General features: G+C 42.3%; 2 protein-coding genes across 3 annotated transcripts; one reads left to right on the top strand and one right to left on the bottom strand.

Annotated features, from left to right (window-relative positions):
- The first annotated feature begins 5,075 nt into the window (after positions 1–5,075).
- On the top strand, positions 5,076–9,336 carry cUnh8orf74 (chromosome Un C8orf74 homolog). The gene is made up of 6 exons (XM_084574021.1): positions 5,076–5,676; positions 6,286–6,469; positions 6,747–6,970; positions 7,121–7,276; positions 7,364–7,610; positions 9,198–9,336. Exons 1-5 carry the CDS (start codon positions 5,629–5,631, stop codon positions 7,562–7,564), a joined length of 813 nt encoding a protein of 270 aa, XP_084430147.1. The 5' UTR covers positions 5,076–5,628; the 3' UTR covers positions 7,565–7,610; positions 9,198–9,336.
- LOC311509007 (L-threonine 3-dehydrogenase, mitochondrial-like) lies at positions 7,685–11,700 on the bottom strand. 2 transcript variants are annotated; one of them, XM_084574020.1, is made up of 9 exons: positions 10,828–11,700; positions 10,662–10,704; positions 10,474–10,544; positions 9,762–9,911; positions 9,490–9,662; positions 9,320–9,410; positions 9,132–9,224; positions 8,874–9,050; positions 7,685–8,594 (listed from the first exon to the last, which is right to left on the bottom strand). In XM_084574020.1, exons 1-9 carry the CDS (start codon positions 11,039–11,041, stop codon positions 8,455–8,457), a joined length of 1,152 nt encoding a protein of 383 aa, XP_084430146.1. In that variant the 5' UTR covers positions 11,042–11,700; the 3' UTR covers positions 7,685–8,454. The 2 variants fall into 2 exon arrangements, with proteins under 2 accessions (XP_084430146.1, XP_084430145.1); XM_084574019.1 differs by having other exon boundaries at positions 8,874–9,224.
- Positions 11,701–11,912: the final 212 nt, after the last annotated feature.

The following is an 11,912-nucleotide window of genomic DNA, read 5'->3' as shown; positions in this document are numbered from 1 at the left end:
TCAGGGTTTGAGGATTCAGGACAGGACATCCACTAACAGGACGAGCTGGCACATCAAGGTGTTGCAAATGGCATTTGGCTCAAACAGGGAAACACGTTTATCCAAAGTCCAACTCAAAGGCTGCCAGGTAAATGCTTTCTTACCTAAGTAACCCTAATGTCATGATTTACACTCACTGTTATTTAACTGACCAAGAAATGGAAGAATCCAAATTATTTCCCCAAAAATAAACCCTTATAAAAAGAGTTTTTTTTACAAGCTACCTATCTGAAATGTCTAAAAATCAAAGTATAATACAAAGCATACAGGAAAATAAACTAGCCATATTAAGTGCGGGTACATGCACATCTATAAAGAGTGAGCTTCCTACAGCTTCCTATTTTTAGTGGAGTGGCCTGGCACACATCTAGAAATCCTATTTGGAACGGATGTAGAAACTTTCTGCCCTGCCTCCGAGCAGCCAACATAAACTTAAACAGCTTGCATAATGTTTTACCTTTTTACAATGCAATTAACAATTAATTTTTTTTCTCTTTAATGTTGAGAGGCTTCACAGGCTTGTGGGCATTTGTGTGAGATTGCATATCTCATAAATGCTGACACAGCATATAAAAAAAACCATCCCCAAATCATGCATTTTTGATATAAGGAGGAAAAAGACTGTGGTATAAACTTCAAAATTTGCAAAGACTATAGACTACGCTTTTTATATTCTAGAATATTTTCTGTCATGTGACCCTTGACTGTAATGACTTTCAATAACCTATGTACAAAAAACAAAAAGGTGAATGTTATCAGCAGGCTTAGCAGGCCTTTAAATCCAATGAGGCTGGAGACGAGGCCAAATCACTGCTCTTAGCTGTAGGTGCTCCCAACGTGACGCTTCTTCTTAATCCCTCTTCAGCTCAGTTTGCCTTCACAACATTACATCTAAAATATGGCTTTATTTTTGAGGGAAATGCAAATGTTTAGCCCACAAGTTAACTCCATTTACAAATAGTTTGCGAAGCACTTTCTTCTGGTGTTTTCAGAGGCAGATGATGAGGCTGGTGGAGCTGATGAGCCAATGAAACAGTGACTCAGGAGAGTATAATTTTGATGCAGGGTGAAAAACAGAAGGAGATGCACAAGCCAAGAAATTAACAAGTAAAAACCTTTTCCCCCTGCTGAGGCCCAAACAGGCAACTTAATCCGTTATCATGTAAGGTTGCAGCCTGCACGCACAAACACATCACCGTATTATAAGTCCACTCTGTCTTCCTCTCATTCCCACTTTTTGAGATTAAAGGACTATAAATGTACAGCAATTCCTGTTTATTTTGATCATTTGTTAATATAATGATACTTTTCTTTAAATACTCTATCGAAGTTTAAACTGCAAAATGTCAGTACAAGAACAAAATAATCCCAAATCCTCAATTTACATCATACACTTTCCCATTTAAGGAGTTAAACTAGTAAATAATTTTGCTTAAAATGTGCAGGAATGATTAATTGATCGTATTAATAGCTGCTGCATATCTTCATTGATAGACCGGACTCCTTAGTTCTAAGGTAAAGTGCAATTTTGAGCATTACAGCAACAGGTTTCAAGCAACAGTGGCAATATTAATAGCAGCATTTTTCAAAGTTACGTCTACAGCAATATAATTAGCAGCAGTTTATACTAGTTTGCAGTTGGTCGCACTACTCACATATTCAGGAATCATGATCCAAGAAGGTGTGGAAAAGCTGAGGAGAAATGTGCGGAGTTTTTATATATGTTGTGCGTATGTGTGTGGCGCCTGTCTGTGCAGCTCGAGTCAAACACCAGGATGCACAGCGGAGCCCCCGGTTCAACAGCCCTCAAGGTAAAATGGCAGTCGGTAATCGGCCGCAGAGGGGGAGGGAGGGGGCGGAGGGAGAGAGGAGAAATGAGGAGAGAGGAGGGACCAGGCCAAGGATAGAACGAAAAGCCAGCTTAAGAACCTCTCTGTGTCTCTCTATGTGTGTGTGTGTGTGTGTGTGTGTGGGACAAGGAGGGGGTTGCTATGGAGAGGCCAACATGATAATGAGACAAGTGATGTTCATATGCACGCCGCACCTGACCAGGAGAAGGAGCACATGCTGATTTGCATTTGTGGGGGCGAGGCAAAATATTTAATAATCATCACATGAAAGATAATTTGACTGAAATGAAATTAGAATTAGATTTATAAGATAAGGTAAGACCAGCAAGAGAAGAGGAAGAAACAAAGATAACTTTTCAGTGATTCGTTTGTGGAGGTTTTATTTTAAAAATCTAGAGACTCCAGGTCCCCCCCTTCCTCAAACACACATATGCACAGATCTAGTCTAGAGAGGATTGTGATTACAGACAATCTGTCTGACAGCAGGGTGCCTCCTGTCCAGAAATCACTGCAAACACCAACTGCTCCTCCTGCAATGTGTCGCAACAAACTACTGCTATTACTGGCAGAGTGGACGGAAAACGACAACGGGCAAATCATAACCAGTTGATCGTCGCAATCTCTGTTTTCCTACGAGTTATTGCTCTGACCCAGTTAAATCAAAGTAGAAGAGTGATTGATTATCAAGATGATGCTTGCTCAAAGCTAAAAATCATACCGTCACTTCCTGGTTGACGAGCTGTCTGCTCAGGATGCAGCTAGCTTTAGACTTTAAATACATGTAGTGACATAAAATGTGCAATTTTACTTCAATTTCACTGGAGCAGCTCACGTAGGTATAACATTTTGTCTTAATATAAGTTTGGCTAATTGTTAGCATCATAGGATAACTTCCTAAGTCATATTTTAGCGTTTTCGGAAAACAAGAAAAAACACAATTTTTAGCAAGTGCATTGGTACTTTTTTTGTGATATTATAACAGTGGCCAATAAATTACTTTTATGCTATGAGGCTAACGATATTTTTATTTATGAGTTTTGGAGGTGGGCTCATTGCTGCCCCCTGTGGCTGACGAGGGAATAACACCCTCTAAATATGCAGTTACGACCTGCTCTCTTTTATTTTGGAGATAATTAGCACATTATGACTTGGAATGATTACAATAAGAGGAAAAAGACACAGCACTTAATATTTTAGATTAACTTCTGACCAGCCACGAGTTAGCTTAGCTTAGCTTAGCTTATAACTCGAAAGCATTCTAAACTAGCCAGCTTTTTAGCTCCTGAATCCTACCAGTGAATATCATTTTAGGGTTTTTGTGTTTGCTATTTGGTGCTGGGCAGTTATCGCACCTACTATGTCTGGAAATCACACTGGTGAAGAGCAGTGAGAGTGATAATGTATATATATATCGAAATATTAAAGCTGCACGGCTGGATAACAACAAACAATGAGATAAAAGATGCTAAAATGTGCCGAATAGCTTGTTAGGTGGGTGGTAATTATCCATGGGTTCGTCAATTCAAGTGACCCCTTTTATGTTGAACAATATAATTTGAGCGGTTGTTCACACAAACTCTGAATGTTTTCATTTAAAGGCAACAAACTGAAGGATTATTGCACAAGGTTGTTATCACGAAAGTGCTGAGCGTACAATTCAAAAGAGTCTGTTACTGCTGTTCAGGGCCGCCTTGTAGCCTTGCATGTAAAAAAAAAAAAATAGAATAAAAATCTAGTGTAATAACATGTCCTTGAAACGCAACATCTCATCTCGCTGAGCAAATTGCTGCGACTTATGTAACTCCCTGTTTCCTCTGTGTCTGCTCCACAGATTTGATGAGAGACAGAGGAAGAGTAGGTGGTCCTCCTCGGAGGATTCTGGGTAAGACAGGAAGTCAGGGATGGGAGTGTAGCCTCTGTGCTGAGAGGGGGGAGGCATCAAAGTCAAGCATCAGGGAGCCGCTCTCTGGAAAAGTTGATGTTAATAGGTATTCCTCTGGGACAAATCAAGGCATTCAGGCGGAGACACCTCACCCTGCACCAATACCTCTAAATTTCAGACACAATTTCAACACACAATTTTCAGTCGGTGTTGCAAATGAAGGAGAAAGCAAAGGAGAGATTAAATGAAGATAATTATATCACCTGTATGGCCTACTTGTGGAGTGCACTCACTCCTCTGCTCTGTGTACCTGCTCAATCCCCCCTGTCACTTATCCCATAAGCAGTTGTGTGACTCACGTTTTCCCAACAACTGGATCACACACATACAGCATAAACTAATTGTAATAATAATAATAATAAAAATACACAAGGAGGAATAACACACAAAATACTGACACCCATTACAAAACACTGATTGTGAAGCAACAGGTGAAAAGAAACTAATCTTACCAGTATGGATGCACATCAATGGAGCTGACAGTAGATCAGTAGTCGATTATAGATCCAGATAAAACTAATTTTGACAATAATGTAACAGATTTAATTTTAAAAGTGAGCAAGAACCGCGGAATGGTCCGCTCAGACCCCCCCAAAATTTGCCAGATAGCGCACCGCCGCTCGTTCAGATTCCCCCGGACATCGCACATAAGACAAGAGGCGCATGTTCAGGCATGCGGCAAGTTAGCGGCGCTCAGACCGGAAGTAGAGTGATTTAGACTTCCAAAGTAAAGCGACGATTATTTATTTATTTATTATGGCAGATTAATCAAAGTTAGACTGAGAAGAGAGGACAAAGAGGGAAAAAAATGACAAATAAATTGGATAAATTTGCCAAATACTGCTTAATACTTAATATTGTCCATGCAATAAAATTACTATACAAAATCTGATTTATTGTCACAATTTTAAGCCAAATTTACAAACAGTATCCAATAAAATCCAGTTAATTTGTTCATACGCACAACATATAGATAAAAAAAATCTAAATTACCTTTTCAGTCTTCCAATATCACATTTTGCCAATAATAAATATTAGAAAAATAATGTCAATATACTACCAACCTAAGATAATCACATATCCAATGTCCAATGTCGACCATGTTTAAATAATAAATAAAATATGTGTGTATATATTTAAATATAAATAAGTTTAAAACATTCAAAAATGATTTAAGCTAATACATATTTTTTCAACTTTCTATGTGATTAATAAACACATTTTTTAAACAGCAACGAATCAGAAGCTTTTATTTTGAAGCACATAACCGGAAACATATACAAACAAATTGTCTTCTAACTTGACACAACCTCAATTCATTACTATCTTGACATTAGGCATCTCCCCGACTCTCCCCCCTCTTTCTCCCCCGCTAGTTGAGAACAAGTGTAGGAGGAAGAGAAGTGGTTGAAGAATAGAGGGGAAGAAAAGAGGGAAGAGGAGTGGGAGTCGTGCTTAAGAGGATTAAACCAGCATGAGCCATCTGTGTGATTAGCCCAGTTACATGGTCAGTGACAGCTCCGGTGCTCTCTCACAAACTCTCTAAAACAACATGCGACAGCTGAAACTCGTAAAGCTAAAACTATTTAACGATGTTTAATGGATGATGAGCCAATTAAATCTGATATAATGCTCTTTATTTGACAGATGTGTGCGGTTGAGTAATCAAAACGTCCCACCAGCTACTTGACGTCCTACGTAAATGCAACGTCACCTCGTTAACGGACGCGTACGCCCCACCTACGCAACCGCGTCCGTTTCCAATGGCAACCACTTGTAACTGTCGCCTTATCGAGGATGGATTCCCTCACAGAGAATGAAATAGCGCAGATAACAAGACTCCAGGTGGGCGAGCGCTGACTTAAGTTTTATTTAGTTGACGCAAATTTAAAGTTTTATTATTTAAACGTAGGGTTCAAATGTCGTCAGGTATTTTTTTTACAACGCCGAAACAATTAATCAAAACACAAGACACTTAGCGAGGAGTTAGCTTGATGCTATGTCCTCCACAGTGGATAGCATTGTAGATTAGTTTTCACTTTGGTGTCACTTTGAGAGCCACAAGATAATTTTAAAACCTAGTCTGAATTATAAACAGCCACGGTCAGCTTTGAGAGGATGTAGCTATGGTCAGCTAGTCCTAAATGCTAAAATTTGCCATTTGTTTTGCTAACTTCACTGGGGAAAGTACAAAATTTATTCAGAAAATACATAAATGATCAACAAAACCAAAACTACAACACCACAAGAGCAACCATTAAGAGGATCTACTGTTAAGTGACTGAATTACAATCAAGCCGGCAGTTCACAAGCTTATTAGTTGAATTTAAAACAGTTCTTATTTATTAAATCCTTCAGTTATAATCACAGAGTCTATTCTGCACTGGTTCTGCACCGGTGCAATTAATCATGTTTGCTCCTGACCACAAACGACTCCTGCTCTTGTGCTTTCAGAGGGATGCAGGTGTGCAGAGGCTCAGCCGTCACTTCTCCTGGCCCGAGTTCTCCGACGAGCGGCAGGGCTTCCACCAAGAGTTTGTGTACGACTTTGCCGCGTTCGCGGCGGGCCGTGGCTTCTCCTGGCCCGACGTGATCCGGGCTGCTGTGATCGCCAAAGACGTCTTCCTGCAGCTGCACGGTTAGAGCAAACAACAACAGAGTACAACAGAGGCCTTGCAGGTGACACAATTCTTCACAGGGAGATCGTAAGCGAGGATTTTAAACATGTAGCCATCAGGTTTCATCTGTTTTCAACTTTAATTACAGTAGGTTTATTGCCCCTGTGTGACTTATTAAAACATGCAGTATTATAAAGTTCCTTTTCGAAGTCACCGAGCACAAATTACATCCCATTTTGCTGGAGTTTGGGTCAAGAAATCTCCTCTGAGCCTTCCAAACTGTCTCCTATCCATCAGATCTCAACGTACCAGACTTGCTCTTCCTGCTGAGAGATGTGCTGTGTGAGCGTTTACAGAATCTCACTCCGGTGCACCAACACGAGTTCACCCGGTACTTCGTAGAAAACTGCCTCGCGCGGCGGAGGCTTTTCCAGGCGGTGGCAGGTGGAGCCACTGACATGTCCATCGTTCAGCTGCAGTTGGAGGTGCAGGTGCCACCCATACCCTGTCCTCTGGAACAGGTGAGGAACCGCCTTTTAAATTAACATCCTGATGGACACAGCTAGCAGACAACATGGGGCATTAATGTGAATGTATACACTGTAGCAGGTTCAGTTTGTGGCTGGCCAGGTGGGTCAGTTAACGCTCACAAAACCTGACCCCTACTGCAGGGCATGGATCTGCGTGAGTGGGAGGCCCTGCAGGATCAGGCTCGAGTCGCGTCTGCCTTGCAGCAGAAGGAGGAAGAGCTGAGGCATCTCCGAGAGCGCTCACAGGTCACTCTGGGAGACGTGAACATCCCAGAGGACGAGCTTCCGGACAAACAGGTACGATTCGCAAATTAAAACTTAAAAGCGGTGAAAGAATTTGGAAATGTGTTGCATGACTTGTCCGGCAACTGTGTCTCTGTTTAGAGAATTGTGGAGCTGGTTCAGGAAGCAGTGAGGGCTGCAGAAGACCATTTACAGGAGAGTCTACAGGAAGAGGCGACGCTGATCATTGACATCCTGTTTCTCAAAGTGCAGCAGGCGGCTTTGACCACTGGGGGGCAGCAAAGTACTGCTTCTTCCTCTAGTGATGATGACATCCAACAACAAGAGAAAGTTACAAGCTAAGACAGGAGTGATGAGTCAGGACGTCAGTGAATAAAACTTATCGGAGGTAAACACTAACACATTTTCTTCATAATACTGTGGTATAACTTGTAGTGCTGGAAATTTAAAAGCGACATTATGGTGTTTGATGCACATAGTTAGGAGTGATCACAAGATCAGGTGAACAGGTTTCTTTAAAGGATTTATTAAAGTCATCCTTCTAACGTGACAGAAAAAGCTGCAAAGGACGGTTTCATAAATAACAAACATAAAAAACAATAGTCCTTATCTTCATTTTACACTAAAACAGAAAACATCTTACCTACTAACTGATTCAGAATTCATAAATATTGAGCACAGAGACTGCAGCATCGATTCTGAAACAATAAAAATAATTTAAATACAAACAATATCAGTAGAAATGAACAACAAGCTGCTCCCACAAGTTCTTTAACTACCCATAACTATCCCTGCCATCTACCTTCGGTCACCAGCTTCGACAGTAACAGTCCTGGAGGTAAAGCCTTTCAGTGTTGATGAATACAGTACGTGTTAGCGACCAGTTGGAGTGCAGCTTTTATTGGTTTTGAGGTTGGCAGAAATGCCCCTTAAGGCACGCGTATACAGCAGGCTGACTTAAATACATACATTTAGTACATTCAGTGTGAAAATATGTCTCTTGTCAGGTCAGCTGGTTGTGGATTGATGCAAAAAACAATCACAAATCTAATTATATACTACTGAGTGGTTTGGAATGTTTTTTTTTTGCATCCAATATTGAAGTCTATATATTTTGTCAACCTGAAGATCTAACGCAAGACTTAACTTTGTCTTAATAAATAAGCGTAAAAGGCTAATTCGTGTTCTATAAAGCTTCGTATGGCGTCGCCACAGAAATGCTGCAAAAAAGCTCAGGAGGTCTGTGCCATGCGGTTGCCCGCGGCGACGTGATTCAGCATGGTCTGCACCAGCTCCGGGAGGTCGTACTCGTGCTTCCAGCCCCAGTCCTGCCTCGCGGCGCTGTCCTCCAGAGCCTTTGGCCAGCCGTCCGCTGAAAATGCATAAAAGTATTTAATTTATTATCATGCACAAATTTAAAACGGCAAGAATTTTTTGGGAGAAAGCATGTTTTTCAGATTTGTCACCGTGCTCTTAGAGTATTAGTTTGCTTAAACCTTGAAAAACATGACTTTCCAATGGTTACGGTGACAATCTTTCGAGTCAGGTGATTTTTGGCAGTGTCCTCCACCTCCTCTGGTCTCAAATTCTTTACTTAAGCACAGTCCAATCATGTGTGGGATTCATTCATTCCTCCATCCACAATTCTTACCGATAGTCTGTCGGACAGGATCCACGTTGTAGGTGACCTTCAGGTCAGTCAGGGCCTTCTGGATCTCCTGCGTGAGCTCCTGTGGTGTGAAGCTCATGGCGTTGATATTGTAGGTGCGTTTCATAAGCGTGTCCGCCGGAGCCTCCAGAAACTCCAGAGTAGCCCTAACACAGTCGTCTACACAGGAGATCGGTGGAATGCAAGTAAAGCAGAGTAAAACGCCAACAACAAAATCATACCGTACAAAGTCAGGCATACCGATGTACATCATAGGAAGCCGCGTGTCGCTGCGCAGGTTGCACTCAAAATGACTGCTCTTCACAGCTGCGTGGAAGATCTGGACGGCGTAATCTGGGAAAGTGGAGAAACCGATGAGCAGACGTTCCAGCAGCTCGTCGCCCGCCTCCTCAGGACGACTGCAGCCACAGTAAAAAACATCTGCTCACCTGTGGTTCCTCCTCCAGGCTGGGAGTCAGCGGAGATGATGCCCGGATACCTGAGGCAGCGGAAATCCAGCCCGTACCTGTGATGGTAGTACTGAGAAAAAATAAATAAATAAAAAAACTCGACTGTGAGTATCTTTGAAAGTCTGTGGGAATCCGTCTGTGTGTCTCACCTCACCCATCAGCTCGGCATGGACCTTGGATACGCCGTAGATGGTGCGTGGTCTCTGCACACAGAGCTCAGGGGTGGGATCTCTGGGGGAGGATGGACCGAAGGCACCGATCGTGCTGGGGACAAACACACGCAGACCATGCTCGGTTGCTATGTCTAATATGTTATGGAGACCTATAAAAAGAAACAGAGACTGCACATGTTAATATGACTCTGAATGTATCACAGAACCACGTGTAATAAAGTGTCTCTCTTGTTTAAGAGGCGTGTGACCTGTGATGTTGACCTCTTTCGCCAGCGCGACATTCTTCTCCCCCACAGCCGACAGCACGGCTGAGTAGTGGACCAGCCAGCTGATGTTGTTGTTGACCACGATCTCCCTGAGGTTCTTCGAGTCCAGGATGTCGGAGAAGATGAATGGACCTGTGGAGAGGACACACAGGAGTTGGCGTGTTTGAGCTAGTGTGCCGCCGTTCAGCCGTGGAAACTTTTACCCCGAGAGCTTTAGGTTGAGGTACACGTGTTTTGCATTTGAGAATGGAAACCCTAAAAAGAAAAAGCATAACCTTAGATTTACAGCAGAGGGGGTGAGCATATGTGTGTGGAATAGTGGGTGGGAGTGTGTACCTCAGTTCAAAAGGTAGTTTCAGAAAACAGAAACTTCTTCATAGTTGTTATAACTGTTGGAAAGAGAAGCCCTTTTTTTTCTAGTTTAGTTCCTGCTTTAAATCAGGTCCATTGGAAGTGTAAACCATGTAAACAACAGATCTTAAGCCTTAAAAGTTGCTGGAACAGCCGCATATTTTACATCACTTCAGCAGTGCTATCGGCTGTGGAAATGGAAACTGAAAGAAAGCCCTCGAAGGTATGTACTGTAGTTGTAGCTGTTGGGAGGCAGGCTGCATTGTTTTTTCTACTGAGACTACTTGTAATGGAGAAAATAATGTCAATTTCTGAATGCAAGTGAACATCCATGACGGCACACCATTGAGGTAGACGTGTTCGGGGGGCTTCCGGATGTCAGACAGGATCACGTTGTTTTTTCCCAGTCGTCTCCTGGGGGTAAAAACAACAGCAAGGCGAACTGATGTGAGGAAGCACGTTAAATGACATTTCTGAGATGATTTGGACAAAATAGTTCAAATCAGAGGCTATGGAAACTAATTGACTTACCGGAGCGATTTGGCAAGCCCAAAACCAAGCTGCCCAAGCCCTCCTACGAGAACAAAAGGAGAAGATGTAGTTACCATAAAGACAAAATGCCACAGTGCAAGTATTTGACAAGATGTTTTGGGAAAAGTGACACAAACAGTGACAACAGTCAGTGCACGAAACCAACCGGTGATGAGGACTTTTGGAGGGTCACCGTCGGCGCAGGATGAAGCACCAGCTCTTCTAAAACCACATAACTGCTGCGACGAAGATGAGCCGACACAGCGTGCTGCAGAGATCATTTGCTTCACACTGCACAGATCCCCACTCCCAGCGTGCTTCAGTGCACCCCCCAGCAACTGCACCACCGGCGTCATAATACCACCTGCAGAGAAAAGCATGGATTACCAGATAATAATAACACTGTGAGCACAACCGTGGTGTATAACAGGTGGCTTAATACATATTTTATGCAGTGTATTAATTCTGTTTTAAACGAGCCACACCATTTAATCTAGGGTCTGAGTTGAAACTATTAAAGGAGACGCACACACGGTTTGTCTTTAGCCTCCACTCTCATCTCAGATTAGCTCCTTAAAGACTGCGGCTGACTTGATCTAAATATAGACTGCTTCACTTTTATTCCAGACCACCCTCAATCTTAAGGGGGCAGTCAGATTATTGTGGCACCAGCCATGACCTGTGAAATAACTCAGTCCAATTATGAAATTTGCTCAACGTCCATTGATTATAAATTGGTGAAAAAAAAAAAAATTTTTTATTTGTGTTGCTGCCTGTAAAAGCATCCAGAGAAACATAACTAAACCATAAACTAAATAGTTTGCCTATCTGTGCGACCAGACCAACACATCTTTATCTCTCTCTGCTGCTGCATGTTAGATAACCGTGACATTAGCTTAGCTGACAGTCTGACATAACTGCCGCTTGCTGACCCTTTAATGCTTTATTCTACTTTTATACTTGCTTAATAACATAGCAAAACGGCCGATAGTGGCTCCATAATATGCGACATCAAAATCCAAGCACTGTATATCACATCTATTCCTTACTTTTAATGGGAACCTGTCAAGAGACGGAGTGAAACTGCAGCTCCACTATTTGTGATCAAGCATCCAAGTTGTCGCGTGGCTACGGGAAGGACGCTCCTGCGCTCTGATTGGCTGACGGCTCCAGAGGCTTGGCGGAAGAGCCTGCCCAAATAAGATAAAGACTTCCGGTTCCAGCTTTCAAAATAACATAGTAAGCCGTCAA

The sequence above is a fragment of the Chelon labrosus genome (genome assembly GCF_963514085.1).
Source record: "Chelon labrosus genome assembly, chromosome: 24".
NCBI lineage: Eukaryota > Metazoa > Chordata > Actinopteri > Mugiliformes > Mugilidae > Chelon > Chelon labrosus.
This window is presented reverse-complemented; position numbering and strand designations above follow the sequence as displayed.